This window comes from Rhinolophus sinicus, linkage group LG12, assembly GCF_036562045.2.
Source record: "Rhinolophus sinicus isolate RSC01 linkage group LG12, ASM3656204v1, whole genome shotgun sequence".
In the NCBI taxonomy this organism is placed as follows: domain Eukaryota; kingdom Metazoa; phylum Chordata; class Mammalia; order Chiroptera; family Rhinolophidae; genus Rhinolophus; species Rhinolophus sinicus.
Window position 1 is genome coordinate 49636464 of NC_133761.1, and position 20444 is coordinate 49656907.

Below are 20444 nucleotides of genomic sequence, written 5' to 3' on the forward strand. Positions count from 1 at the left end.
GCTGCCCCAGTCTGTTCATGGGAGAGTGTTGAGCTCCCAGAAGGTAGTGTGACTTGGGTCTGTAGCCATGGAGAGCTCAGAAATCCTGGTCCCTGCTCCTGCACCTTCTACTTAGATCCATGTCCAGCTGTCTGCTGCCAAGTGATTTTAGTTTTTGACAATTACCACGTTCCCTTTGGTTATTTTCTTTCAGGTGGTAACTCCCTTTCTTATTCTCATAAGCAGCAATGGGTTTGTCAATTTTGATCTTTTAAAACTATTTCTGTTAGAGTGACAGGAGGATTCAGAATACGAGGTGTAATCACAATATATGGTGAATGTTTAAATAAAAAAATGTATTACAGTAAAAGACACATTGCCATTAATACCCCTCAAAATACTCCCCTTTTGCTTCGAACACACTTATCCCATCGTTCTTGCCACTTTCTGAAGCAGTTCTGGAAGTCCTCTTTCATGAATGTCTTTAGTTGCACGCTCTTTTTAATAGCCAGAGACTGCAGTACCTTGGTGGATGCAAACACAAACAGGTAAGGCCCATCTCCTGGCTGGGCAAGGCTTTGAGTCAGTGATCCAACGTCCAACATTAGAGGAAGTCAGGTTTCTTACCTGGGGTCCATAGATGAGTTTCAGAGGGTATTCTGTGAATGTCCTACAATTCAGTGCGAATGTTTCCTATGTGAGATTATAAATGGATTTTCACTTAACTTTTACCAAAAGAAGTTATGTGACATATGGATCAGTGTGGCACAGTGGGCTCTGAAATCGGACTGGATTTGTATCCCAACTCACCACTTGTGTGTGACTTTGAACCCGTTACTTAACTTCTCTCTGCTTCATTATTCTCAAAATTGGAGAAATGATCTTATCGGGCTGCTCTGAGGATTCAATGTGAGAAATTTACGGGCTGAAGACCATAATACAGCAGCAGGTGTTTAGTAAACACTCATTAAATGTTAGTAATTACCATCATGTTCTCAAAGGAATTTGTAACCACCAAAGAGTTAAGAGCTACTGATCTAAGAAATTTTTGGAATCACACTTAAAAAAAAAGAAAACAAAAATCATTCTTGAATTGGAAAGGCACACTCAGACCTAATTCTAATAGAATATTCATTATGCACATTCATAGTGAAGCAGAAAGACCTGTAAATAGCTCTGAAAGTATGGAAGGCCAATTTGTGTTGTTTTTCCACAACACAACAAAAATGATCTACCTGCTCTTGGGTTAGCCCACAAAGGAAACATTTTCATCTGTTCCTGGTTGCTGTACCATCCAAACTTGTCTTGAAACCCTGAAATAAACTTTCAGGATGATAGTTTAAATTGCAACTCTAGATTTGTTAATGCTTTCTCAGCATTTTTGTTTTCAGTTATCATGGAAGTCAAAAGTTACAAAACAAAGAGATTCTGCATCTTTTAATGAAAGGTAAACCAACAATATAAACATACACAAATTTACAGAGAAGGAATCAACTTTAATACATTTGGAGTAAAAGGTGTTTCTTATTTAAATATGGTATAAAAATAAATGCAAGAAACATTAACTGAGAATGTACAGACAACGGACGAAGATATGAGCTTGTTTCTGACTGTGAATATATTGGTGAAATGAAACTTTCTGTGCTAAATTATTGTTTAATAAATGTGAAGCCATATGTATACTTATTAATATATGCTTTTTTTTCTTTTACAATTCTTCCAGTTTGTGACTGACTGAATTTTCAGTGAACTGTGTGTCTAGCAGAAGCTTTCAGAAAAGGGAGAGAAAGGGAAAAAATAAAAGGTTTACTTCACTTGACCTTGATAAAAAGGAAAAGACACAGATCCAGAGTAGTACAAGTAAGCAGACAACGTTTTGAAATGGAGGCATTGAGATGGTAGAATCCCTTGGAGATGGCAATGTCTTAATGCACACAAAGAAAGAACAATTCAGGTCCTTTGCTCATGCAACATCTTGGGTTAATGTCCTCTGCTCCAGGGAAAACAAAGAGCTACAAAGTATGTGCAACGACTCAGTCTGCGTCCATGCTACAAGGTGATCCTTTTAGTAAGACTGAACAAGGCTTGTTAACCTCTTTGACGTGAGAGATTTCCCCTGAGAAAAAATATAAAGAAGGATAAAAAAAAAAAAAAAAGAAAACAGTATGATCACTGAAAACCTGCTTTTGAGTAACATCTATTTATTGCAGCTGATTTTTGTGCAAGGGTGAAAATGGAACCCTTTAGGTACATCTCAGTTCCAACTTCATGACCAACTCCCCCCCCCCCAACACATCAAACAAAATGATCCTCCCTCCTTCCACCTCCTCCCACCCCTCCCACCCCTCTTGCCCACTTCCTCCCCACTGCAAACAGACTGATGGGTTCACAGCACAGATTAGCAAATAAAACATGTCCATAAACGTTCCATCGAGGCTTAGCAATGATGCGACACCTAGGTTAGCAACTGGTTATAAACATGTTACAACAAAACTTAGTAAGCTGCTCTGAAAGACAGCAATGTGAATGCGTTCTTGTTCAACTGCTGGAACTAGTGTTACATTTATAAATATTTAGATATGCATAGATACAATTTAATTAAATAAAATGACCTTTGGAGGGTGCGATTGGTGGAAACTCAAGATGGAGTCTGTCCCTTATCCCATATAGTAATGGAGATAAACATGCCAATTACATATCTGAAGATAAAAGTCTGTTTGCTCCCTACTTCAAACTGTAGACATCTCCTTGTCCTTTCCCACCTGATTTCCTCCAACTCCAACCCCAGAAAAATCCCATATACACTGATTCCACATATTGTGTTAGTACCTAGAATACATATTCATTTTGGGGGGAAATCTTGAAAGCCCAAACTGTCCCTGTTAATTACAAGTACTCTGGAGAGGTAAGAAATTTAAACTTCCTGATCAGAATAGCAGATTGTCAATTGGTGATTTCTGTTTCATCTCTTATTGTATATATTTTAGTATAAACATAGATGTCCCACTTATTAAATGGAACCTGTACTTCTCAGAGGTTAAAATAATAAGGGAAAAATCAAAATATTTTTTAAGAAATATAATATTTTGATACTAAGTTAGTCAGTTTTGACTTACTACCTACCTAATGTGGCTCAGAGTTTAATAAATGGGTGATATGGTGCTGGGAGAGAAACGATCACTCAGGGCCACATTTTGGGAAAAGGACCAGATGCTTAAGAAATGATTAATAATTCAAAAATCAAGCTTTCTTTACACACTGCACAGTAATTGACAAAGCCCTGCTGTTGCCTTAGGCAGTGGCAGTGAAAACCAAGCACCATTTTCTTTTAGTTTTGGGAAAAGGATTCAGAACTTAGCTTTCAGCAACTGATAGTAGAGGATGACAAAGTTTAGCAAAGGTCTTTCTCATTCAGCTTTAACCACGCTGTGGAGGGCAAAACAATAATAGTAAAAGCATATTGTTAACATACTTTACGTTATATGTTGACCTAATAAACAAAATATGTTTTGTTTCTCTTTGACACCATTTGTTTTGTTTTTTTTCTCATCCATAAAATGGGGATAATAATAGCACCCACTTTAAAAACTTTTGCTGAAGAGTAATGCAAGTATATTGCTTAAAACCATTCTTGGAACATTCTATGTGGTCTGTTTATGTTGGCTGTCATCTCATTCTATTATTACCACTATTATTATTGCTGTTACAGGCTTTCTCATTAGGACACCTAGACCCAAATTCACTATTTTGACTCACAGAAGGGCGGAGTATTGCTAATGAATTGAAGCTGAAATTCCATTGCTTTTCTATCCCAAACCCAGGCAATCAGTTAAGCAAAGGATGTTGGAATAAAAAAACTAGTTTTCTGTACTTGAAGACTATACTATTTCCTATATTTACTACTGTCTTCTCTTGTGCTATTAATGTGCACATATATTCATTCTGAAGCTGAGTAATGTATTTTTAAAAAGTGTTTGCTGTTTCTAATGCCATTTGTGGGATGGCGAGAACTACATATTCGTTAAGGCAGGAGAGTGAACTCTTACACAGTACAGGAGAAAGGGCAAGATATTAATGTAAAACTATTTCTTTTAAAACTACAGATTAATGGAATTAAGTTGGGGAAAAGAATTAAATCATTACATTGAGATAGAAAGCCATTTGAAATTTAGATATAATAATCATTTTTTATTTGGACTGTGGAAACTACTGTCATCTTTGTAAATATAATAAATAGTAACATGATTCTCTTTCTATTGTTTTCCTCCCAAATATGCTGGAAGCTGTTAGTACTTGGCCCGGTAAGGGCTTCCTTAAGAAAAAGGGAGTGTGGTACAAGATTGGCTTGCTAGGGTGTTGTCCCAGGAAATAATTAAAAACCACTCTTTCACGGAAGCCCATAGAGAAACACAGGCCTATAGTAAACCTGAGATTTTTGCGATAATAGAAAAACAGATGCACAGAAATGGACAAACTTATGCATGCATCTTAAAATAGTCACCCAATAAAGCATTTTGTGTGATATGGACTTATCAAATGTGTAATGAAGCTATTTGTTTTGTGTACTGAGACCACTAAAAGGCAAATTTGGGAACAACTAACAGTAAAAAAGACTCAAGAGCCCCGCTCTGGGGCTGCAGTAAATAGCACGGACGAGCAAGGTATTCTGGAGATTTGAAGTTCTGAGCGTGTGCATCTGTGTGTAAACCCTGGGCGTGTCCTGCCTTGGTTACTTCTTGAAAGAAAAATGCATAGGTGCTACTCTGGTGCCCAAAGAAATAGTGGATGCTCACTCTGTGGGAAAAACCTTAAATTAAAAAGAACAGTGATCAGGGGGGTGGGGATAAGGGGAAGGTGAGAGGTTTTGGGAACGTACAGAGGGATAGTGGATGGGGGGAGGGGGGTTCACACAGTGTGAGGGATATAAATGATAAATGTCTAAGTTTTGCTTTGTCTTGTGCACCTGAAACTAATTAATAAAAAAATAAAAAAAAAATAAAAATAAAAAAAGATTAAAAAAAAAAAAAAAAAAAAAAAAAAAAAGAACAGTGATCTTCCTCTTAGGTAGGAAAGAGTGTATTTGCACCTGAATCATTTTGTAACAATCCTTTTCACTGCAGTTCCTTGGAGGCTATATGGAATCAGCCCCTGAAAATTTATCTGTTCATAATATTTCTAAGTTGAAGAATCTGAGAAATGTTTATAGCTAAGTTCTAACGTCTTAATTATGGAAACGAAAAAGGCTAAAAAACGCTTACCAATAGCAATTTTTATAAAATTGTTTACAACTGAATTCTGTATGAATGATGCTTATTTTTAATCAAATGACTACACATTTGTTAAGTGATTTATACCCTTTCTCGGCAGATTCTAAAGGAAATAGATTACACTGGAAACAGAAATCTGTAGAGAAAGACAAAGACGAAAAGTCAGAACAAAACAAAAACTCAAGATCCTATGCGATGTTGTAATACTATATCTGGTTAGTGGACAATATGCCAGATGAAGACACACACATAATTTCCAGACAGAATAAACTTCGGACTTTAGCTGGTACCTAAGTGAACACAGAGTGCCTATATAATCTACAATACAGTTACCACATTAGCAAAGAGGCGTTTTCTAGTGTCTCACAACAAAACTTCACCTCCACCAAACCAACTCCTTCCTATCTGACATGCTGCATAGAGATTTTGTTATAATGAGAAAAATAAGCCCCCCACACAAAACAACCTAGGTGTTTGTTCTTAGCTTTTCCAAGTTAACTGTCAGTAGTGACACATTTTACCTGATTATAAAAATCTTTCTCTGTCTTAAAGTAGTAAGAGGAAGTTGTGCAGACACTAATCCATAGAGGAAGAAGAGAGAAGATGCTTGGGTGACTAAGCCACTTGTTTCATTACCGTCGTAAAAATACACAGCCATCCTTCCCACTCTATAGGACATTAAACAGACCAAGGAGAAACGAAGAAACAGATTTTTAGAAGATAGCCATGGAAGAGCTTGAAGAGAAGAGTAGGGAATTGTCAGCATTGTTTGCATTTGTTTAAAAACATGTTAATCTCACCTCTTGTATTCTCTTAGCATTCCTACTTGTTTGTTTCCTGCCATTGCCTACTACTTTCTTCCAGATGTTGCTGTAGATTCAGAAGTACATTCTAGAATGCCTCATAGGCTCCAAAGGCAATGGGGAGGGAATAGAAACAAGAAAGGGAGATTCTTGTAGTTGACTTTTCACTGGTGTACGTGACCCAGTCAATGGCCCAGACGCTCAGCTCCACAGCGATGTAATAAAGAGCTGACCATTTGGTGGTGATGAAACGCTGTTGGACCCGAGACAGGATATGCTCTATGAGAGCCTGAACTAAAGGACGTTACCAGCGTGTTCTTCTACTCACGTTGAAGAATGCTCTTGTTTCACTTATCAATACAAGTGTCTTTGCCTGGATTTTAAAATCCTTCATAATCTGGCTTGGCTGGCCTTTCCACCTGCCTACTGTCACTCCACAAAAGGGTTCTTTGGCAGGCCAGTCCACCTGTTCCTCTCTCCGCTTAGGTCACCTATCGATGCTGCTACCTACCTGCTCAGAGCCCACCCATTCTACAAAGATGAGTTTGTCACCCATGTCCTTGATGAAGTCCGCTAACTGTCCCCAGAGCTCTCCTGCCCTCCCCCTCTCTGGACTCTGGCTCTTAGAATCAGCCCTAGAGAATTCACATGCCGATTTGTGTAATTCTCTAAGTCACCTGGCTGGTGAAGCAATTGACACCTATTAAACAAGGTTAATGTTAAAGAAGTCCCCAAATGTGTACTTGATTCTTTGCATGAGTTGAGTTCCTTGGCTGGAAATCACATTTTAAGAATAAACTTCTGGAAACCAGAGTAACAAGATTTACATGTCTTGGGATAAATAACTTTGAGCTTGGAGGAGAAGCATGATAGGGCAAGGGATGGGGGAACCCTGGTACCCCATAAATATTCACTAATTAACTGACAGAATCTGGTTCTTTTCAACTCTTATTTTGCCCTCGTTGTCCCGATCAAGAACACTAATCAGAAAGGTGTTGAGAAGGAGCTGAAGCTAAGCCAGGTGGTTAGAAAGCTCTTCCCTGCTTTAAATGAAACCAATTCTCCTAGGTAGACTTGCAGATGAGTTTACTGAAACAGTGAATTAGTTTAGGAAAACTGTGAAGAGTGTGAGTTCCTAGCAAGTTAAAGGTAAGCTCATATTGTTGAGATTTGGAAGGAAAAAAGGAAAGATAGATGGAAGGAAGGAAGGAAGGAAGGAAGGAAGGAAGGAAGGAAGGAAGAAGGAAGGAAGAAACGAAGGAAGGAAAGAAGGAAAAAAGAATTATGTAGTTAGTTTGGGCTGATGTATTTAATATTGAACACTGAAAAAATTCTATTATGTACTAAAAAGAGATGGTTTATGAACACATTTACATTTAAATACTAATTACTAGCTTTCTTTGTGGATTAAGAAAGAACATGTAAAGCCTTTCATTTCTTAAGCTAAAAGTATGTTCCTAAAATAAAAGTAGAGTATGTCCATTAGAGAAAATAAGGAAAACATAGAAAAATCTAAAGAAGTAAACATTACCTCAAATACAATTATTCAAATACTAATATATCCTTTTACGTTTTTATGCAAAAAATATGTTTTTTTAAATTTTATTTTTTTACAAAACTGAAATTATACTGTATGTTATGGATATTATGAGTAACATATATGTTAAAATGATTATATTTTAATCAATTATCCATATTAATTTCTCCTAAACTAATGTTTTATTCAAATTCATCATTTAGTGGGTAAGAAAGAAGCTACTAACATTAAAAAATTAAATATTATAGAATAGATTGGAATATATCAGAATGTGTTGCACATAATAAGGAAACACATTGTGTTTGAAATGTTATTTTAGTTATACACATACATAAAACTACACAAGTACAGTTTATATAGTAACTGCAACAATGTGTACATACCCACACACACAAGTACATATATATTACTATGTCCAGTGTGGGTGGCAAAGAAAATAAAGATGAAAGCCACTGCTCCAAAATCTGATTTTTAATCACTGCATCAGGTAGATATACCTTGATGTATTCAATAAATTCACAATTGTTGTATAGTCAGACTGTGTTATATATTTGGCAGTTATAGGATACAATGAATATTCTTGTATGTGTGTGAAAATCTGCGTTTTCTTAGGATTACATTATTAGAAGTTGAATTATTGATTGAAAACGAGAGGAGATTTTTGAAGCTTTTGACACAGTCTGATTTTCTTACCCCCTTTTTAACACCGGATGTTTTCATTTTAAAAACTAACCTATTTGTAGAAAAAAAGTTATTTTGTTGTTTTTTGAATTATGCTCGGCTACTAATAAAAATAGATTCTTTGGTTTTCTCATATGTTTATTGACTGTTTCTTCTGTTAAAACTGTTCAAGTCTTTTACTCATTTTTCTAATGGCATATTGCTTTTCTGACAATTTGTTTGCAAAGAATTCCCCATGTAAACTCTATTAGATTTCTCTCATGTACATGATCATTCACTCATTTTTAAAAAGCATTTACCGGACTTGAGAATAGGAGGTTGCTTTAAACAAAGTTTCTTGAACTAAGGAAGGCATGTAGCAGGTAAGGTTTATAACTAAATAAACAACTACCTTCAAGGTGTGCCAGTTACTGGAGTAGCGGAGTTACACCTTCTTCCCTGTTCTTCGTGGCATTTTAGTTAGTAATTTGCATGATTAAACTGATGGAACTCTGATAAAATGCAGTCTGATGAAAATTTGGTAATCTTGTTTAAAAGACTGGGTAACAAAGAGGTGCTCCAAAAATTATGTAAAGCTCTAACTCACAAGATAACATTTCATGGAAAGAAGGACAAAGAACCAAACTTACATTAACATGAATAAACAATAATCCCCAAATCAAATTAGCAATAGCCACCATTGGGAAGATGTAATCTGTCCTCATGAGAAAAAAAAAAAAAATCCTACTTTGTTCTTGTTTTTGTCGTTTTTTGTGGGTTTTTTTGTTTGTTTTGTTTCAATTTTAAGCCCCAAATGATTACATTTGGACATGGCTGCTGTGATGGGGAGCTGAAGTGGAGAAGTAGATTCAATTTTCAGGCTGGATTGTACATGTTATATGATATGCTCTCTGTTTCTTATTTTCTTTCCTGTTGGGAAGATGATTTTTCCCCATCTATGTTGGTTGGGTCACTTCTCAAGTATTGTGCTCAGTTATTCTTTTGAAGGACTGGAGCAAAGACAGGAGGTGAGCAGCTAAGATGGCAACAGAACATAAAATCATTAAGGGAGAAAACATGAGAAACCCATTTTCCCAGTGCAAGTCTCACTCAGATGTCACCTGATAGCAATTTTCAAGACATCTTTATAAAGTCTTGTTAAGTAGTCAGCTTAGTTTTCAGAGAAACCTCTTTTTCTTTTCATACTGAAATTTCAGCTGCTTACATAATGTTAAATAAATTATATAATTACTATCAATTCAATTATGATAAACAGCTATGGGAACACTCCTAACCATATACTTCAACTGGTGGCTGCAAACATGTGTGGCTACCCCTGAAGAGTAGTCTATCATCTGTGAGAGATGCCCTTGGCATTGATCAGTGGAGAGACTGAAGGGAATTCGTTAGTCTAGGGCAGTTTTCAAAGTGTGGTCTCAAAACCAGTAATATCAGCATGACTTGAGAATTGGTTATAAATGAAAGTTCTGCGATCTTACCAGAAAACTACTTAGTAGATTGTCTGAGGGATGAGGTCTAGCCATCTGTTATAAGGTGACTTCTAGGTGACTCTCCTGTAGCTGAAGTGAGAACCACTGATCTTTGGTAAGGAGAGATCAGGTAGAAAGCTTCTATCCACCTTGATCATGATTCTTAAACTCAATTGCTCACAGGTGCTTGTAAACAAGGCAAATCAGAGAAAAAGGGGTGAGGGAAAGAGAATACGAGGGAGAGGGGAAGAAAGAGGGATTCTAACTCAGTTTGTCTGGGATGAGGTCACAGAGTCGGCATTTTTCCAAGTCCCTGGTGATATTGAGATATGGGATATGAGTAGTTGAACCACACAGAAGAAGAGCAAACTAGAGATTTTAACTAAAGGAAATAAAAAGAAAAATTGAGGAGTTGATATAATCACACCTTTAAGTAATTTAACAATTGTCTAGGTCCAGAGATATTTTTACATTATTTTGCCTGGCTCCAAAAGACAGAACTAAGATGAATACTTGGAAGCTAAAGAAAAGTAGATTATGCTGAAAATAAGGAGAGCATTTCTAAAGGATGGAATAGAGCACTTCTGCTATCTAAGGGTACCACATCTCTGGAACTTATGAGTCAGCAAATGCTGAATGCCCACTTGTCACTGAGTCTACAGAAGATATTTATGGAATGAGCTGGGGATTGAGCCTTGGGGATCTGAGGCCTCTAAGTTCCTTTTCAATTCTGAGGTTCCAAAACAATTCATCAGTTTCAATATCTCCCCGAAGTACCTTGAGGACTTAACTGTTAAAACAGAAAAGATGAAGACTTCTTAATAGTTTTTTTCTTTCTGGTATTATAAATTTGTTCCTCCAAAATATTAATATGTATATTTCAAGTCAACAATCTTGATAATGTGTGCTTGTTAGTCTCCTTTGTAACTCAGCCATGTCATTTGGGTATATATATGTATATATTTTATCATTGCTGATGAAATGGATGGAAAAAAATTTTAATACCAAAGTAAGTTAATCAGAATGACTTGATAATCCCTCTCCAAAAAAAATAAAAAACAAAAAGCAGCTGAACTTTTCTTCTTCAGAAATAATAATCAGCGCAGCTTACAAAGTTTTTTTTTAAAATTTCCAACAACTGCCACAAGCCTATTTTAATAACGGTCTCTTCTGGCTGAATTACAGGTGTAATTGCTGTATTTCGGATGGTCCAATGTTTGCTCTTATTACTCGAAGATCCTCAGCATTGGAAACAATGTCAAAATTCGTTATCAAAACGTGATGCATAATGCAGAGCATATGGGATTTTGGCCAATCCAAGCCTGGCACATTGTACGCACCAAATGTCTAAGAAAATGCAGCAGGGTTTGTGCAGATATAAATATAATATATACACATCTATAAACATGTATGCAATTTACATGGTGATGTCTATTGTTTAGCTATTTTAAATTGTCTATTTTAGAGTTCTTGCCTCTAAGTATTAGCATAAATTATGAAAAAGTAAAAATGACACCCACTGTTGTCATCACTATAAAAATGGCTTTCTTTTCTGAAAAATGTTTCATAAAGGAATGCTGCTGAACACATATGATGGTACATCACATGGCTTTAGACTGGGAAAGGGAAAACAAGAAATAGATGGCTTTGGTGATGCTATAGGGCTATCTAGCAAATGGCCTCAGACCTCGAAAGAGTTAACATATGAATCTACTTTTAATGGAAATTAAATTTAGACATCACAATAAGCCCACTCTTTGTCAATTTAAGTTTGTCCTAGCTATGTAAAACAAATTTACACAAAGAATAAGCAAATAAGTATTGCCCTTAGACTGTTGATGAAATTCTATTCAATTCTATGTAGTGATTCTTTTCAATTCCATTTAAACTCAATGCGGTAATTGAGATTGATGCTGAGTTTTACAGGTGACTGGCTGCAAATACTTGTCAAACATTGTAATGCTAACTATATAAGCACACACAATCTTTCCAAATCTTCTTGCTTTATCAGCTACAATTTTGTACCTTAATATAAGATTCAGGTCCTATTTGAGCAATACTTCAAGTTCACATATCTTCAAATAAAATCAAAGTGATAATGTAAAATAATGTATTAAATATTATATAATTCTTACGATTCCTGATTGAGACAGTTTGAAGTTTATTTTTCTACTGTCAATTCTGTCAGCAAACTTGGCTCAGACTTGTTCTAGCTTACCTATAAACTAACTGGTGCTAAAAGCTTTACTCTTCTCCTTCGCTTCCTCTATTTCACTGCCTCAAGTTCTTGTTTTTATTATTAACTGTGAATTAATGCAGTAGCTGCTGATCCTGCATAGATGTCCTGCGATCTCTAGATTCTCTTAACTTGACCTCCACCCCCATCTGCTGCATAGATGAAGATGGCCCACTGCATAAATCCAGAACACAAGTTATCTTCTTGATAACCATGTTCTGTATGATGCTGCTCTAACTGAAAACCTCCATGGCAGTCCTCGTGTGGAATTCAACTGAGTCTGTGAAATCCTCAGTCCCTCTTCCTGGTTCTACGTTTGTTCTCTCTGCCCTTCAGGGCCAGCTGCCCAGCTACTTAGTAGGCAAACCCTTGCTTAGGTCTTAACTCTCTGTTGTCAACTCTGTGCTGCTTTAAAACATACTGCTATGATTTACATGAATACGCTAGTAGGAAGCTAGTTCTGCTCATTAAGCAGTTAACTCTCATGAGAAGAATGAGCCAACTTGGGTGCACATTAGAGGCATCCCCAAATTAGTTATTTTCGTTCATATCTGTCCTCTTATAAACTACGAGCTTCCTTTGAGTAGTGGCTATGTCTCATTAGCTATGTGTCCTCAGACAGGGAGCAAAGCGACTGACCCATAGTAGGTGCTCTCTAACTATGTTTGTTGTTGTTGTTGTTAGATAAAAGAATCCGGTAGTGTTTGGATAGATCCATGGGTACTATTGGGTTATAAACTTGTTACACAGAGTTCTTAAGATGGTCTCCAGGTGCATAGGTGGCTGGGGCCCCCTAGCCACTGGTGTAAACCTAAAGCCTCAGGTATAGGAGAACAGTACCTTGGGAAATGTTATTCACACGTCTGCCTCTGGCATATGAGCCATGAGGGGGACGTTTCCCACTGGGACCTGTCCACTGAGTAACCTTGGAACATTCCTTGGGAACCCCCAAGGGTTGTACTGGATGCTCTCTGACCAAAATCCACTATGCAATTCACAGCCTATAGAAATGAGTGGCAATTTAAGAACTAATGATGCTACTAGGGGAAAATAAAGATATAGTGTCCAAACGAAATAGGCTATGTAGTCTGATACATTTCACACCAATCGATTTACATCATGCTGCAGGGAACCTGAAATTGTTTTCTCGGGCAACTTATCACCACGAGCAGTTTCAGTTTTAATAAAACAAGATGGATAGCCATGTATGCCAACAACAAAATGAAAAATGAGATGAGTTTCAGGTCCATAAGAGAAACAAGAGGAAAAAATAGTTGTTCCCTGACCAGACTCACTTTATGTGTTTACTGGTATTATCTGTGGTGGGAAAACCCAATGACTGGTTTATAAATTACATTTACTGAAGGTGCTCTGAGAATTCTCTAACATCGTTTATCTATACGAATAGACCTGTAATCTCAGCAATAAAATCTAGAGCCGTCAACCAGGAAAGAATGTGCACAAAGTCCTCCTTAAGGTAAACTCACAGGTACAAATATATGAAATCAAACCTTCCTTCTCATAGTTCCTGATCTGCTTGTAAAAGAACATTCTGAAGGGGCGGCCGGTTAGCTCAGTTGGTTAGAGCGTGGTGCTAATAACACCAAGGTTGCCAGTTCGATCCCTGTGTGGGCCACTGTAAGCTGTGCCCTCCTTAAAACAAACAAAACAAACAAAAAAGAAACATTCTGAGTGAAGGTGGATGGTTTGTTTCACTAAAGGAATGTTTACACAAAGCGAGGACCTCACTAACTCCACGGAGGTCAGATTCTGCTGCCACTTCATTAGTATCAATCAGTCCAGAAAATGACTTTCCTGAATACGCTAAAGTTTGTCGCTGTTTTATTGTGGAAGAAAATGATATCCAGGGATATAAAAGTAAGGACAGGGAGTCTTGTTCACCAAGTAGGAGTAGCATATAACCTGTCACAAGGACAAAACTTAATGTATGTTGAATGAATGAGAACTAGTAAAACAGTATATGAGAAAAATAATAAAAATGAGTAGATCCTACATCACTAGGTCAGTGTTCGCTATTGGTATTATTCATGGTGAACAAACAAGTTTATCAAGTTTCTTTTGAGGTGCTCCGGGATCCTTACCTACAGAGCTTGTCTACACTAACTTCCTGTAAGCCCCAACAGCAGTCTACAGCACCCAACCAGGAGTGCCGTGGCTTGGTCCTAAGGGGAACCAATGTCCAGACCAAATGAGCAGCTGAGGGGTCCCCATGAGCAGATTTGACCCTGCATTGCCCTGCTCCTAGCATTGCTCCAGAGCTGGTCTGGAGATATTTCCCAAACCTGGAATCTATATTATTTATAGGTTATGCTGCGTGGAGAAGGTGGTTTCAGCGTACAATCTCGGTGGTTGTTAGGGTATAGAGAGAAACTCATGCTACATTTTGCATTGAATCAAAACCAAGTTAAACAATCATTTGACCGGGAACTGGGAATAATGCATCGTCTTGAAACAACAGTGTAAGGCTACAGTGAAAGTGACTGCAGTTCTTGACAGAGTGAGGACTAATTGGTAAGGGAGGTCTGTTATTAATGTGCAACACAAGGATTTTGGAAAGTGGGAATACAAAGTCTGATTTCTGTCTTCTACAATAAGTAATTTGCACTCTAATGCATGCTCTTGCGTTAGAGAAAAAGTAAACATAAGAGAGAGAAAATAGATAGATACCCCTGCATATATAATTTTTCATTCCATGTAACCAAGCAATTCAATTGATTATGAATATATTACAAGAAAAAAAAGTCAACACTTAACTTTAAGGATGTTTATCACACTTTAATCTAAAATGGCAATAAATAAATAAATACATAAATAAATAAACAAACAAATAACTTAAATGCCCATCAACAGAGGACTGGGAAATACATTATGGACATATCCATTCAGAGGAATTTTGTGTACTCAATAAACAGAGTAGTACAGAAAAACATGAAATGACCTGGAAGATATTTATGATGCAATTTAAGTAAATAAAGTATATTTCAATAGCATATTTAAAGAATAATCTCATTTTACATATATATATATACATATATATACATATATATGTATATATATATATGCAAAGTGGAGCTATTTCTGGATAGAGAGATTGCAGAGGAAGAAATGAAGTACAGCAGTTTAACCTATTTCTAAAAATTCATGTGGCAAGAAAGCATGGGACTAGGTTTTAATTCTAAATATTAACACATCAAGCTTCGAGGCCTGGGCTTTTTTTTTTTTTTTTTAACCACATTTTGCTGCTTATATAAAATCTGCATAAGGTGTATTAGTCAGCAACTCCATAATGGGTTTAAAGAATTTAATTAGATTTAACCAAAAAGAACATTTGAAAAGAACTAAGAATTCTATGGTTCTCACTTTTAACACTCCAAACAAGTAATAGGATTCATATTTACATGTGTTCTTACCAATATGCATATTAATGAGCTACTGAGTTAAATACAGATTTGATCCCAAAAGAGCAACTGATTTCAGAGCTGACTCAGTCCTTTTGTTAAAATACTCTCACAGGGTTTCCACAACTTCCTCTGGTAATTTGTTGCAGTCTCCTTATGAGCCCAATGCACTAGCATAAGTACAAGTGCACCAGACAGAGGGGATGGGATACTCAAGGTGGTCATTATATCTTTTCTGCTGTTTCTTTTAAAGGCCATAGAGATAATTTTATTGAGATAGGTTAATTTTCTTTTTTCCTCCAAAAAGGTTAGTTAGGTGAGTTCCTGGGAGTTCTACATTAACATTCTCTAATTTTCATTTCTACTTTTCCAACCCAGAGACAGGCTGATTTAATTTCTACTTCTCACAAACTAAGGAGAGGAAGTAAGTTATACATTTGCTATTGATTTCTGACTTTTGATTGAAGGAGCGATTGATAAATCCTCTTACCCTGTTTTTCCCCTTATTTCCTATCTGTTCTCCCTTAAGGTTTGTGTGTTGGACAGATACTATGGTAATTTAATGGTTGGAGAAATGGTGTCAGATTTGATGATGGAGATAGAGGAAGAAAAAAACTCTTACAATCAGCACAGCATATGAACTTTGTCAAAAGAGAATGAAGTCAACCTAATAACATGTAAAGGTATGAGAGAACATAGCAACCCTGGAAACACCTTAAGAGACTTCTCTGATGGCAAGGAATATAAAGTAATGAGAGAGTAAATCATAGGAAATGAGATTTCTTGAGACAACAAGCCAAGGTGAAGGTATAACACAAAAATGTAAGTTATTCTTATCCCTCTAGTGTTGGGCAGAATGGAAAGAAAATGAGTCATTGATACAGTAATGGATTTAAAGTTGGAAAACTTTGCTTCCAAAGGTTTTCCTTCCAGTCCTGATTTGAACACTAGACAATCGTGATAGTGGTGAAGTGACCTCCCCTCATTATTCCTGTTTGCTCCTGTGTGACAGAGTGGTGACACCTACTGGATCACCTCCCAAGACCGTTGTGCATGTAAACAACAACAAAACAGTGAAAAAGGAATGAAAGTCCTTGAGCATTGGAAAGTGTGATGCAACTGTTAGCGTTTATTATAATTATTCTCTAAAGTGACAAAGAGTTTATTAGTCACAGTAACCAACAGAAGAAGTCCCACTGGTATTGGGAAGCTCTGTCTAGCAAAGCATTTTTGACTCTTGTGTGCAACAAAACAGTGATGTTATTTTTATAAGCTGGGTTATAAAAATACGCTGGAATATGTAAGTAAACATCTACAAATACACACTAATTAAAAATGGACTCAGACTCCAGAGGAGGAAATCATCAGGTGGCAGGATTTATTTATCTTTTACCAGGTGGGAAAATATCAAGGAGCAAGATGATCAGTGAGAAGAGAAAGAATTTGGGAACAAAATAAATTTTCGGTCAGTGCCATCTCTCTAATAAACGGTGTGATTCTGGGCAAATTATGTATCACCTCTGACCCTTCAGATTTCTCACCTGTAAAATGGGTGGAATAATGAATATAATAATACCTGATATGCAGGGTCAGATTAAATTAAAACAGATAATATAAAGTGCCTAATGCAGGGCCTGGTACATGGCAGACACTCAAGGACTGCAAGTTATCAGTATTGTCATCTTACTTTTTCCAGTCCCTTTCACAGTTTACACACTTGTTGACCTATATTTTCCCTATTCCATTTCTTTCTTGGTTACTGTCCGTCTTGTAGTCTCCCTGTCTGTACCAGAACAACCTGCACATGGGACTCCTTTAAAATGTTGATTTAAACTCCCTCTTTCCTCCATTATGTCTATATGATTATAATAAAATTCTTTACCTTGTGTTAAATTATTTTATTGATCCTATAAAGGCATCCCATAAAATGTGTTATGTAAGTACTTAAGATGCCTAACATAACTGCTGACCCTAAAAGTAATCATAACATGTAGAAGCACTGAAACAAGGAAAAATAAGAAATGAGAAACGAAGTGAAATTTAATGGAAACTAACCACCATAAGATTTAATGAAGTATATACTATATTCATTTTTATTTTTGTATATGCATAATTTTCCAGGTAGAAATTTACTTCTCATGACTAATAAAATAAATATAATCATTTGTAATCTATTGAGGAAATCAGAGAGCCTTCCTAGTTTCCTAACTCCATTTAGAGTACCACCCAAACAAAATATTCAATAAAAATTATTACTTTTCCTGGATGAAAAAGAATTAACCCTAAACAATTGCATCTGAAGGTTATCTGAAAATTAGTATGTTGTGCATATATATAGAAGGTGCCAAAAATATGTACACACACTTTAAGAAAGAAAAAAACTACTAAAATTATAATTCTTGATGTATACCAATAACAAAAGATGAATACAAGCCATGTGTATACATTTTTTTGGCACCCCCCCCCCAGTATATGTGTGTGTATCAGTTACTCAACTTGTCTTTCTTCAGTAATTCCAGCCTTTCCCCTCCTCTCCTTCAAACGATGATTGACCATCTTGCCCTAGTGAAATCCTATTTATCCAGTTAATTGTAACTTCCTCTGAGAATTCTCACATTGTCCATTCTCCCTCACTACCCTAATACCAAGTAGAAATTGTTTATCTTTCTCCTGTACATCATAACATTTTGTTTATACCATTAAGCACTTTAGCAAATAAGGTATATACCTTCTACATGGTCCCAAGACATAGCACAATGTCAGGAATATAGTTGGCGCATGAGGTGTAAGTTTTGATTGATGGTGTACATGCTTAAGTCTCTGTTCCCCTTATTTCTTATTGATCCTTTCTTGAGGTTTGCAGTGTGTGACAATGTGGTGTAATTTTTTTAAATTAGAGGTGACGTACAATGGTATATTAGTTTCAGGTGTATAACATAGTGATTCTACATTTATGTACCTTACAATGTGATCACCACAATAAGTTAGTACCCATCTGTCACCGTACATAGTTATCACAGTAGTAGTGACTCTATTCTCTGTGCTATATGTTACATCCCATTGACTTACTTATTTTTTAACTGGAAGTTTATACCTCTTATTCCCTTTCACCTTTTCCACCCACTCCCCTCCACTCCTTTAAAAATGAAAACACTAATTTGAAAAGACATATGCACTCCTATGTTTACTGCAGCATTATTTACAACAGCCAAGATATGAAAGCTACCTAGGTGCCTATTGATAGGTGATTGGATAAAGAAGATGTGGGAGATATATATATATATATATATATATATATATATATATATATATATATATATATGTGTGTATATACATATACATATACATATACATATACATATATATATAAATATAATTCAGCATTAAAAAAAATGAAATCTTGCCATTTGTGACCACATGGGCGAACCTAGAGTGTACTATGCTAAGTGAAATAAGTCAAACAGAGAAAGACAAATACCATATGATTTCACTCATATGTGGAATCTAAAAAAAAAACAAAAAAAAACATACAAATATGGTACTATTTTAAGAGTTGGGGAAATTTGTCAGAGTTGGGGATGGTGTTGGAGGAAAGACAACCATTTTGCTTCCCCTTTTCATCTTCCTTACGCTGCATTATTAGTTTTAATTCTATCACAGAAATTTCCATTCCAATCTCAAGAACAATATTCTGTCAGCATTATATTAGAAAAGGATGAACTGAAGCAATTCTTAAACAATACCCAGAGCACCGTGCCCCTTTCTCCACTGAAATCTTGAGACATTTCTTTTACATTGTCTTTATCTTCCCGTGGTAACTGATGAGGCCTCATCAGGAAAATTTTATATTAAAGGTCAGAGAGGGCCAGCCAAATTTTTGATTAATAGTGTGATTAATTCCCAGAGTCCTTCATTTTCCATCCCTTTAATTAGTGCAATCACATTGAATGTTCAAGGTATATACTGCTTTTGAAAGTTTTTCAACTACTCTGTACACAGTCACAACTGGCCATTCATAAATAGAATTAACATTCCCCACCACAAAGACCTTTGACGGACACTAAAAACAAAAACCATATCTTTGTTGAATTCAATTTGCTTACATTTTAACACACACAACTCCACTTAACTAGCCATCACAGCAAAAGCCACAGGGCGTGCACATATGCACACACACACACACACACACACACACACACACACACGGCAGCAGTGGCATGGAGCTAACCACACAACTCAACAGACGATGCAGACAAACTGAGTAGAAACCAAGATTTTTCTACCTCTTTTCATAACAGGTTAGTGCTGCCCCTCAGGGTTGGTGTACAGTTTTTATGGCATGGGAAAATAGGGAGGTTTCTGCCCTATAAAAATAAATGTGTGAAGGCTTTAGTTGGAGCTTACACAATGTCAAAAAGTTCCAAAGGCACTGGCACAATACCAAGTAAATTCAAAAAGAAAGAATCCCACAAACAAATATATCACCAAAACACATGGCACGATACTAAGAAAACAGTGGTAGAAAAATGACTGGTTGCCTGAATGATTTATGCAACAATTTTTAACAGCTTCCTGAAACATAAAGACTAAGAGAGGCAAGGTAGTGGGTTTTTGGTGGGGCATATCTCGTCCCCCACCACGATTCATACCAAGTCTCTGACTTTAACCTGCTTACTAGGTCATTTTCTCCGTGCAGAAGGAGAAAGCACGGAACCCTCATTGCTTTCAATCTTTTAAGCCTTAGGAAGAGCTATGGGAAAGAGCATAGAAACACATGAACTATCTTTAATAAAGAAAGGGATACATTGAATAAAAATAAAAATATAAAAAAATAATTATTTCGTTGTGTGTATTATAATATACACTTCTTTCCAAACCTTAGTTTAATACATGTAGTTTTTATGCATGACATCTTTATCCACTCTAGAAAGGGCTGAGACAGAAAGATAAGGAGGAACGAAGTTCTGAATTGAAATAAAGGCAATAACTTTGCTGCTACCTCAAAGGATTCAAGGTTGGCGATGGGAATAGAAATTGGGAAAATCTCTTAACT

At 36.3% G+C, this 20444-nt stretch overlaps 1 protein-coding gene across 6 annotated transcripts in view; it reads right to left on the reverse strand.

Moving 5' to 3' along the window:
• Window positions 1-1401: 1401 nt before the first annotated feature.
• RGS7 (regulator of G protein signaling 7) overlaps window positions 1402-20444 on the reverse strand; it is a 439185-nt gene continuing 420142 nt past the window's right edge. For 4 of the 6 annotated variants that reach the window (XM_074316786.1, XM_019746833.2, XM_019746838.2 and 1 more), the window contains 2 exons: window positions 19675-19755; window positions 1402-2095 (listed from right to left, as the gene is read on the reverse strand). In XM_074316786.1, the coding sequence (XP_074172887.1) occupies window positions 19681-19755 (75 nt within the window). In that variant the 3' untranslated portion in view covers window positions 1402-2095; window positions 19675-19680. The remainder of the gene's footprint in view (window positions 2096-19674; window positions 19756-20444) is intronic. The other 2 variants (XM_074316787.1, XM_019746836.2) reach the window with 1 other exon arrangement.